General features: G+C 31.4%; 2 protein-coding genes across 2 annotated transcripts; one reads left to right on the forward strand and one right to left on the reverse strand.

Annotated features, from left to right (window-relative positions):
* On the reverse strand, positions 554-9,244 carry LOC107635300 (receptor-like protein 12). The gene is made up of 2 exons (XM_016338739.2): positions 6,584-9,244; positions 554-839 (listed from the first exon to the last, which is right to left on the reverse strand). The coding sequence occupies exons 1-2, from the start codon at positions 9,135-9,137 to the stop codon at positions 820-822; spliced, it is 2,574 nt and encodes an 857-aa protein (XP_016194225.2). The 5' UTR covers positions 9,138-9,244; the 3' UTR covers positions 554-819.
* On the forward strand, positions 3,191-5,839 carry LOC107638130 (AP2-like ethylene-responsive transcription factor At1g16060). The gene is made up of 8 exons (XM_016341303.2): positions 3,191-3,832; positions 3,938-4,020; positions 4,162-4,170; positions 4,307-4,395; positions 4,483-4,556; positions 4,657-4,707; positions 4,812-4,888; positions 5,197-5,839. Exons 1-8 carry the CDS (start codon positions 3,651-3,653, stop codon positions 5,769-5,771), a joined length of 1,140 nt encoding a protein of 379 aa, XP_016196789.1. The 5' UTR covers positions 3,191-3,650; the 3' UTR covers positions 5,772-5,839.

An 11,981-nucleotide genomic window follows, 5' to 3' on the forward strand; every position in this document is an offset into this window, starting at 1 on the left:
CAAACATAGAATAAAAAATTTTTATTTTTGAAAATTATAAATATTTTTTTTTAAAAAATTTTACCAAACCAAACTTTAACTACAAACAAAAAAGCTAAGGAAAAATAATTCAATTCATGCGATCCAATAATAGTGACGAATTAATAAAAATAGTGATGGCATGGCATGGTCTTGGGCTCTCATTCCTTCTTTTTCTAGCCAATTTCAATTTCTAAATAATAGCTACTTAATTTAGAAAATTGTGACCGTGTTTTTCTTATTCAAGTTTGAACATTGAAACTAATTATAAGCCAAGCAAAACACAATGGTGGCGCACTCTCCCCGCTCCTTAAGTCCTAAATTTAGGATCATAGCTTTCAATCTTGAAGGGATGAAATCATTATATAAAGAAGCACATTTTGCTTCTCCAATAAGAACTCACACCAAGCACTATGCTCTCTTGTATTGCTTGGTTTTAATTGGTGTTTTGGCTTGCCAAGGTCTGCACCTTTTTGTGAAATAAAAATCCCCAAAGACCTTGGCCATACAAAAAACAAAAAAAAAAAACAAAATCCCAAGCAAAACCACAAAAAAATATTAACAAGCCAAAAAAAACCAAATAATTACACATATCGGCATTGAGAAAAACATAAAAAAAAATAATGGCAGAAAGTACAAGGAAACTTGCCCTTATTTTCTTGGTTACTTTTGCCATTGTTATTCCATGCATTAAGGCTGGCATTGCTGAATATGATGATTTTCTCAAGGCACAAGCTGAGATGGCCCATGAAATTGCTCTTGAGTCCTTCGTTCCTAATCCCTTGAATGTTACATCTGAGCTCAATCTCCACGTTCATCTGTATGTACTCTCTACTTATTTTATTTTACTTAATTAACATTATATATACTAGTATATCAATAAACGTGTTTATCACTCTTTTTATTAAATATATATAAAAATAATAAAAATTAAATTAGTTTAAAATGACAAGTAAATTATAACTTAATTAAGAGGTCTTGGATTATCTATGTTATTTCTAATGATATTTTGACAATATAATTAGCTATCAGAATATCAAACTTGTTATAACAGTATAATCAAATTTTTGCATGAAAATCAAATATAAATATATGTATACAATGACTTATTTTTAGAAAACTGATTAAAGGCTGATTAATATTGTACAACTAGTATTTCCCTAATATTAAGAGAGGGTACCAATGAATTCATCTTATATTATTGTTTGAGAGTATGGGAAACACTAACCATCCCAAGCAGCATTTGTATTGTTCCTTTGAAATTTTTAACTCTCTAGAATCTTCCTAATTCTATGTTTAATTTCCCATATACTACTTAATTAATAAAAGATAGAGTAAAACCTATTAATCATAATACTGCAAGAAAATATGAGATTTCCCGTTATCTTAAAACTAAAACCATGGTCGGTGTATATAACTTCACTCCATCTCAATATATGAGGAAGACAATAGCTATTGGCCTAATAATTTCATACAATGACATACTAATAATTAATAATTCATATTGATTTTGATAGCTTGGCTTTCTTCAAGCAATAATGTACAAAAAATAGAATCACATACACAAGATGATAAGCTCTCCATACTTTTATAATGGACAATGACCATATATAACATTATTTTTTACACTATTGTATTATTATATTTTTTACAGTCACTTTCATTCATTTTATAACCTCAAATAAAAATTTAAAAAATAATCTAAAGTTTCTTAAATTACTACTAATGATATATAAAGTTACCTGGCTTTTGCTTACTTCAATAGATTAGTCCATAGGATCAACCCAAAAGGGAAAAGAAGTCATGTAGAAGATTACAATGTTCCAGCTGTTATTAACCAATACATCCATACCAAAAAAAAAAAAAATTAAATTAGTCTAGTGATTAATTTATTAGTATATTTAAATAAATATTGTAGGTTCGAATCTTGCTTTATACATACAGCAGCTTATTGGTTAGTGATAAACTCTTAAATAGAATTTCGAGTTGCGAAGATACTAATTAATCATTAACTTGTCGAACTAGAAGATACCGTAAGAAACCTAAACATATGCATACAAAAGCAAGTAAAGTGGATATTATATCTTATACTTCTCTAACATAGGAAACACCGTAATTGTCCATACCATATGGTAAGAAATTCTATATATCTTGCCCCAAAAGCATTATTACTATTATTATTTATCTATTCTGTGGGCATTGATGAATCCATGAAAAAAACAAAACCAATTTAATAAACATAAACCAGCCTTTCTTAACAATAATTCAGAGCATTAAAATGCAGAAAAAGAATTCTAGATCATTCCTACTGTTACGACCGGCCAATTTTTTAATATAACAAAATTTGTTTGGTTTGAGTCAACCTTCAATATCAATTTCAGAACTTCTAATTTTCTCTTTGTAAGGATGGAAATGAAATACATTTACAAAATGCTATTCATAGATTTTAATTTTTAAGGATAATTTATCTTTTATTATGGATTATTATATAATAAATCTAATTATATATACATATTTAGTGTAGGAAATATTTTTTATACTTTATTTGAATATAGTTTTATTGTAGATGAATTGAACTTTACACAATTAACTTATTGCATTATTCTACTTTGAGAAATTATTGCGTGATCCTATAGTAGTATAGTCCATTTAATGCGTACCCTAGAAAATTATTTTTGTGCAAACTTTAACGATGAATTAGATCTCATAAAATTCTCAAGTTAAAGATTAATTTATCACAAATCTGTATTTTATTTATGGGTTTATCTCTAGCTAATAAATTGATGCACACATAAAAAAAGATTCGAATTCTTGACACTTGTTAGAACAGACTAGTCAGTTAACTAATATCTCTAATTCTACCTCTAATTTTTTGAGAATATTAGTGTAATTACTACATTGCAAAATTATTATTATTTGTCTTTTTAAGAAAAGCACTAAATTAAAAATGAAATGGATTACCAACATATTTATCAACATAATGCTACCATCAATCCTAGTCAAGAACGAAAAAAATATTGAATTCCTTTTAATTATAGGATGTACTAATAATATGCCTACATATTCACTTTTGATTAGTAATAAACATGCTACAATCATATTATTATAACGAAAATATTTGGTAGCTAAAGAAAATCAGTCAAAAACAGTCATAATTTGCCTTATTTAGCATTCATTAATTGTTGGTCTTGTTTAACATTTATTAATTGTTGCAACAATTAATGGATGCTAAATAAGGCAAGTTATGGCTATTTTTGTTATAATAGGTTGATTTATTTGGTTCAAAGGACAAAGGTTTATTATGTGATTGTTGAGAATCTAGCGTACATTTAAAGTTCATCCGTACTTGATGAACCTTAACAAGAACCACATTCAAAACTTATAAAACTTTGGAATTAAATAATCATTGAATGCATTAACACAACTTAAGTCTGTCCTTTAATTTTCCTTGTGATGAACGTTTCCTTGTGTTTAACTCCAACCTTGTATGTAGCAATAAACACAAAAACATAATAAGGACAAAACCAAATATATGTGTTAGTTGTGTCCTATAAAGAACACACATTCCTCACATATTGCATAAAGTCAAGAACATTGTTAGAGGAAGAACACTTATAGTGCAAGAAATAGCAATGGCAATGGAGAATGATGAAGTGAGATTGAGAAAAAGAAGAAGAAGAGTGTGTGAAGAAGAAGGTGAGCTCCAAGAAGCAAGGTATATCAAGAAGAAGAAGAAGCAGCCGCAGCCGCAGCAGCACGAACATTCTAATGTGATCACTACTAAGAGAAGTTCAAAATTTCGTGGGGTTAGCAGGTGATTAGAAATAAATTAAACTGAGTTTGATTATGAAATTAAAAAAAAAATTTGTTTGTTCTGTTTGATTTTCTAATCCAATTAGTTAAAATTGTAATCAAACAGACATAGATGGACGGGTAGGTTTGAGGCTCATTTATGGGACAAGCTTTCTTGGAATGTAACTCAAAAAAAGAAAGGGAAGCAAGGTACACAACACACTTCTTATTTATTTATTTTTTCCTTTTATTCATTGATTTATTTGTTTGATGCTAACTGATTCATGTGTTTTGATTTTCATCTTGTTACATTTTGGAACATGGAATGGAACTGGACAATGGTGCTAGCAGTTTATCTTGGTGAGTGTTGTCATATAGTAATGAAAGCCAAGATTTTAGTTCAATCACTGTTGTTAATTAGCCAAGATTTTAGTTCAATCACTGTTGTTAATTAATTGTAAGATAACAATTTTATAATATTTCTCAAATATCATAGGTGCTTATGATGAAGAAGAATCTGCTGCCAGAGCATATGATTTAGCAGCACTTAAGTATTGGGGAACATCAACTTTTACTAATTTTCCGGTATGATATGATAGTAATATAATGGTTTGCATCTTTGCTTAGATTCAATAATTTATCTAATGCTTTCTTGTATTATAATTCTAACAGTTATCAGATTATGAGAAAGAGCTAGAAATAATGCAGACTATGACCAAAGAAGAGTACTTGGCAACTTTAAGGAGGTATAAGAAATTGTGATCCTATAATATGGGACATTTGGATTATTAGATCTTCATTACATTATCCTAAGCTTTTTCTTTTCCCTTTTAATAATTATTGCAGGAAGAGTAGTGGCTTCTCAAGAGGTGTATCAAAGTATAGGGGTGTTGCAAGGTGAGATACTACTAAGTCTTTTTGAACACAACACAAAATTGTATCTGCTTTTAAGGTTGTTGGTGATGAAGATGAATCACTAATGCTTTGTCAATGTTCTGCAGGCATCATCAGAATGGAAGATGGGAAGCAAGGATAGGAAGAGTTTTTGGAAACAAATATCTTTACCTTGGAACCTACAGTAAGTTAAAATCAACAAAAGTCAATAAATAAATGTTCAATCTGGTCAATCAAAATTGTGCTTTAGTCTCTTAAATTTTTAAAATTTACTACTTAATTTGTAAAGTTATGTTCTGTAAACCATTTTAATTTCAAGTCTAAATAGTTAAAATTAAAATTCTAAGAACTACAAAAGAAGCACATTTGCAATTTCAAGACCATATTAAACCATCCCTCTAAAAAGAAAGAAAAGATATAGTTATGCTTTTTGTTTCTACTCCTTCAATTTAGTTCCTGTGAATGACATTTTGTTATTGTTAACTAATGCAGGCACACAAGAGGAAGCAGCACGAGCCTATGACATAGCAGCAATTGAGTACAGAGGAATTAATGCTGTCACCAACTTTGATTTAAGTAATTACATTACATGGTTGAAGCCTTCACACCAAAACTCCCAAGACCCTAAACCTGAAACAGAAGTAGTACTAAACTCTCAAGCACTCACTTCTCCATCCAACTATGCTCCAAATCCAATACAACATTCAAAACCATTGCCCTTTGACAATACCTCTTTCATCAGTCTTGATCACCTGAATTACCCTGAAAATCAAGAAGTCTTTGATAACAAAATGTATCGATTTTCGAGCAGCAAGTCGTCTTCTCCCACGGCTCTTGGCCTTCTCTTTCGCTCTTCGCTGTTTAGGGAATTGGTTGAAAAGAACTCAAACAATGCATGTGGAGATGAACTTGATGAGGAAGTCACAAAAGATCAACAACAAAACGTAGCCAGTGATGATGAACTGGGTGGGATCTTCTGTGATGGCAGTGACAGCATTTCATTTTTCTATGATCCAAACACAAGCGGCTTAGAACTGCAAGAAAGCGATCTCTACTCAATTCTTTGAACAGAGATGTGTAGTTATATTGACAATAATGTAAAATTTGATGGGGCATATCAATTTTGTTCTATGCATGTTTCCATATCTCAATAGCTTTAAATTTTACAACAGATGTTAATGATAACTACTAAAAGAAATTAAAAAGCATTATTGACAAGGTATATGAAGATGCAATAATTCAGAGTTAACAAGATCCTATTTGTTGTTATATATGTGAGCCATCAACATATATAGAACGGGTTAACTGTAGGAAATCAATATACTAATTACTTCAACACACCTTAACTGTGGTTAATTGGGCATTCTTAAAATCATCTGATCCAAACTTCTTTTACAATCAAAGCACCAGAATTCTACAAATCAATATACTAATTACTTCAACACACCTTAACTGTCTTGAATAAGCATAAGCATGAGAGAAAGTATGCAAAGGGAACGGATTATTGTATGCAAAGAACACAAAGTATGGCTTTTCTTATTTCAAAAATAGAAAAATCAAAATAAATATATAACACTCTATATTTATATTTTTATCTTGTCTACTTTTATTTGGCTTTACATATAGCTGACTCTTACATAAGAGAAACACAGTAACTTTAAATACAAACACAAATGAAAATAATCTAAGATTACACACATAAAAAAACCAACATTTGTGACTTAAAAGATCTTTTCCAGCAACCTAAAAACATCTATGGCGAAAGCATTTCCGAGTGCTAACCCAGCAACAAGGCCACCCCCATATCCAATTAGAATTACCATCCAATACAATTCAAAGAAAGATCCCGACTCAGAATCTTGATCGCCATCAGGTTTTTGCAATGGAAGCTTAGGATGGTCTTCACATTTCTTCAACAAACGAATCCCGCACAAATCCTTGTTTCCCTCAAATGAATTATCATCAAATGTTAAAAATTGCCCATTTTCTGGGATTGGACCTGAGAGATTGTTGAAAGACACATTGAAGAAATCCAAGAAGGTTAGCCCTGTGAGTTGTTGAGGAATATTTCCTGACAGGCTATTGAGAGAAAGGTCCAACACTTCAAGATTTGAAAGCTTTCCGAAGGAAGATGGGATACTGCCAGTAAACATGTTATTGGACAAATTGAGCACAACAAGCCTATTCAAACTTCCCATGATATCCGGAATCTCACCATAAATTTTGTTACTTGAAAGATCAATGGCTACCATATGATGAAGGTATTGACCCCCAAGATAATCCATGACAACTCCTTTATTGGACATTGAAAATGAAGACAAATCAATATCTAGAAACAGATTCCCACTGTAATTAATCTCGTCCTTGAACTCCAGTTGTCTTTTGTTGGATATGATCATGGATTTGAAACACATGATTATTTCTGATGTTAATTTCATTGAGAAACCATTTTGAGAAAGATCCATGATTCGAAGCTGGGGAAATGTGTATTTCAATGGACACATTATAGCTCCGTGAAATTCATTATCACGTAAAGAAACAACCTTCAACTTAGGAAGAGATCCTAACCAGAAAGGAAATGAGTCATTGAAATGGTTATGGCTCACAGCAAGAACCTCTAGCATTCTGCAATTGACAAGTGCTCTTGGTAATTGACCATACAACTTGTTAGAACTAAAATCAATCAACTGAAGGGCATTTCCTTTCACATAAGTTTGAGGAATATTGCCAGTCAGTTTGTTTCCTGCGAGCGACAAATATTGAAGAGATTGACTAAAGCTTCCTAAACATGATGGAATCATGCCAACTAAATTGTTGGAAGATAAATCAAGATACACAAGTGACTGCAGGTTGCAAATAAAGGGGGATATTTCTCCCATCAATAGGTTGTTGGAAAGTTCCAAAGTCTGAAGAGTTGTTTTGTTCCATAACCAACTCGGTATTGTCTTTATGCTGTTGTCTGATATGAAAAGATCAGTCAACTCTTGCAAGTGTTGTATAAAATTGGGAAAATGAACAAAGTTGCATGAACTTAAAATCAAAGATTGAATTTGAGAAGGAAATGTTATGTTGGAAGTGTTCTTCCCTTCAAGAAAATACAATTTGTTGCCTCCGCCTAAACCAAGAATAGTAAGCTTTTGGAGCTTTGAAAGCATGTCAAGCTCGATCTGGCCTTCCAACAAATTACCAGATAGATCGAGAACTGTAAGATGTTCTAACCTGAAGAAGAAATATGGAATTTCACCTTGAAGATTATTTCGAGAAAGATCCAAGAAACTTAAAGTGGTTAGATTCATTATCCAAGTTGGAACTTCCCCAGCTAAATTGCACCAACCCAATCCTAACGTTTGAATTGGAGGAAGGATCGTCACATTGACATCCCTATTTTGTGAGAACAAGGACAATTTGTTGAAAGACAATTCAAGAACATTAAGCATCTTTAGCTTCAAAAACATGTCAAGTGTTAGGCGGCCGTCGAACAAATTAGAAGCTAGATGTAAAGTTACAAGATTCTCTAGTCCAAAAAGAGAGCGAGGGATTTCACCATGAAAGCTATTATCTTCAAGATTCAAGTAAGCCAAATTTGTCAGGTTTCCAATGGATGCAGGTAATGTGCCCTGCAGATTTTGGTTTTCCGCAAAATTCAAAGATGTTAAGTTTGCAAGAGAGAATATTCCGATAGGAAACTCACCATATAGTTCACATTGGCTAAAAGAGAGTTTTTGCAGAGATGTAAGGTTTGTGAGCGTGTGTGGTAAAGATGATGAAATGGTGACAAAATCAAGGCAAAGTTGTTCAAGTCTTGTTGAGTTTTGAATTAAGCTTCGCAGAGTGGATTCCTTGAGTTGTAAACGGTTGATAAATGGATTATCAAGCTGTTCAATATAGATGCGAAGATCAAGGGACAACAAGTTGGACAAATGGGAAATTTGAGTTGGGACTTCACCTGACAATGTGGTTTCACCCACTTGAGAAAGATTCAAATGCCTCAGTTGTGACAAGTGACCTATCCTTGCTGGAATTTGCGAGTGATTGAAGTCATTGTCAGAAAGATCAAGGCTTTGAAGATGCACAAGTGAGAAAAGGGTGCTATTGGCATCCATGGAACCATAGAGCTGGCTGCTACTAAGATCAATGGAAATGACATGACCTGTGAGCTCATCGCATTCAATGCCATCCCACAAGCAGCAATCTGTGGTTGGAATCCAAGAAAGAGTTTTAGGATAACTGAAAGGATTATAGGAAGCATACTTACTTATGATGAAGCTTTGTTTAAAGCTCAGCAAGGCATTGCTTTCATGCTGATGGCACTCATGATGATGAGTAGTAGTTGAATCATTCAAAGATAAACAGTTTGTGAATAGGGAGGATGAGAAGAGAAGAAGAAACTGTGTGGACAAAGCAAGAGAACACAACAACCCCATTAGTGTCATTTGTATAGAAGTAGATTTCAATGGATGAAATGTTTGGAACACTCTAATCGGTTTTTATAGTGAAGCAGTGATGGTGATACTATCTAATAGACATGAAGCAAGTAACGTTACATGCATTTGTATTATTCCGAGTGTTATTATGGCTGCTTCAGCAGACTTTTCAAATCACATACTGGCCTACACATCCGTGCTTCTTGGTTTAGAATAATTTGCATAATATGGCCAATCATGTCATTTTAATTTTCCCAAGATTTTTTCATACTTACTTTGAGTATCCCTTTATTAGAGGCAATTTTATTCGGGCATTTGAGATCCCATACATAGGGGCATGGTTCTTCTAGCCCCAGCTCTTTGTATATAACACTGGTTAAGGAAAATATGTATTATTAACTTCAACCATGTACATATATTGATTTCTGTGTACTTAGTTTTGTTTCTGACTTTGTTATGCAGAGTAGCCTCTCTGCTTCATTACATACCTTCCACAAACTGAACTATCTTGGTCTCTTGTTGCTACTTCATAGTGAAGTTCTTTGATAGTATATTTTTGTCATTACTATTTGACTTTGTTAACAACTTGCATTGACGTCTTTCATGCTTAATTTTCTCGTTATCTTTTATCTTTCATTATCACCACAAACTTCCTTGTTTTAGGTGTTCTAAGTAATAACAGTTGCATAAGTGACATGGATGTATTATTCCTAATTCCAATAGTGATGATAAATCATACTCATGAGAGTGTTCTAAGAAAGCTATTGATTGTGGCGGCTTCTGCAGACCCTTTCAAAGTTCAAAGCACATGCAGGAAGTCTGAGATATTCATGTAATTTTTCCATACTTAGCTTCTAAAATGGTGCTATTGAATGTAACTGCTGCATCTACAAACCTCTGTGCTTGGTTATCCTCCACAAACTTAACTCTCTCTTTGTCACACTCAAGGTTTTGACATCTTTGTCTCTAATATTTTAGTTTGCTAACTTGCATTCTATAGTTATACTTAATCTTCTCTCTTTAATTTGTTTCATATCATTTACTCCATCAAGTAAACTTACTTTGGCTTATATAAGAAGAGAGTTCAGATTTTTTTGGTGCTTTAATTTTAATATTATCAAAGGGAAATAACATCTTTTTAGAATAATATGAGAAATATGTCTGAGAAATTTTACGGTAGATTTATAAATTTTTGAAAAAAATATCAAATAAGTTCTTAAAGAATTGAAATATCGGATTTATAGATTTGGAAAAAAATTACTATGCTAAACACGATAATTATTTGTGAGAGACATATAAAATCCACCTTTACAATTCTCAAGGGATTTGGTGCAAGTCTTTTACAAATTTCCTCAGGAACTTATTTGATACTTTTTATTTCTTAAAGACCTTCAACTCTATTCCAAAAATTTTTTAAACTATTTGTTTTATTACTTTCAATTCTCTTCTTTTTTATCAGCAACATATTATGATATATATTATTGTAAAAAAATTATTTTAGATATGGGTTGGTTTGAGGTTTATTTACTTATTTTTCTTCTTTTTTTTTAAAAAAAATTCCTTTCATTTATATGGTCCTTTTTGCCAACTGATGTGTTTTAAAATCGGAAAGTTTTTTCAAGTATTTATGAGAGGAAAAGTAACTACCATACCTAATGCATAATATAAAAGACTATCAACTATAAAAGTAGCTCGTAACACAAATATGCATGAGTTGTGTTTTCTTAGGATAAATCACCCAAACATGCTTTCCAATCAAACGAATAAAAATTGCTTCTTTGATTAAAAGTACTTGTCCTGTTTTGTATAAGCACATAGAGTACTGAGAAAAGAAAAGTGTGCTTCAAACGTAGAAACTCATCAAGGGATGCTTCTACTATGAATGAACAAAGCAGAAAATCATCAATGATACTTAACTACTAAATTATTCTATGAAATTAACATGACCAATACCATAAAACTTGAAACCTGAGCAAAAGTCTCAGGTCTCAAGACTTAAAGTGGAGCACTCGAATATGACTTGTATACTAATGCGTATAATCAAACAAAAATTAAAGAAAAACAAGTATACAATAATAATACAAAGAACTCAATATATGATTTTCTTATTTTAATGATAGAGAAAGCAGCATACCATATTTATCTTTTATTTGCATGTTACCAACTTGCATAAGACAAATGCAATCACTTCAAATGTAAGCACATAAATGAAAAGACCAAAATCTAAACTTGTGAGTTAAAAGATCTTTTTCAAAACCTAAAAACATCTCCTGGAAAAGCATTTTCCAGTGCTAATCCAGAAACAAGGCCACCCATATCCAATTAAAATGACCATTCAATCTATCTATCCATATATTAGTAATATATTAAAGAAAAATTAAAAATAGCTTTCAAATTCATTCTTGCCTCCTAAGTTTTTAACATGATGGCACTTCAGCTTAAATGGTTTTAGATCCATTATTAACTTTTTACTCTTTTTTTCTCATATGTCTCATACTCTCATTATTTATTTTTTACACCTTAACGTCCAATTAAATTTATCAAACGTTACAAAGAATAAAACCAATGTCAATTCCACCTTAAGGTCCCATTCAAATTATGAAACATTATACCTAATAAAGGCCCCACTAAAATTAATATAAATTTTATCTTAAGTTCTCATTAAAATTATAAAACGTTACGGCTAACAAAATTCAATGTACAAAAAAAATTAATTTATTCTTAAGATGCCACTAAAATAATCAAATGTTATAAGAAATAAAAAATAAACATATAAATTCTTTTAAGCTTCCACTAAAATTAGAATAACTAATCTATTTTAAATGTAATCAATTGTAATATTAGTTTTAAATG

Source organism: Arachis ipaensis, chromosome B04 (genome assembly GCF_000816755.2).
Source record: "Arachis ipaensis cultivar K30076 chromosome B04, Araip1.1, whole genome shotgun sequence".
NCBI lineage: Eukaryota > Viridiplantae > Streptophyta > Magnoliopsida > Fabales > Fabaceae > Arachis > Arachis ipaensis.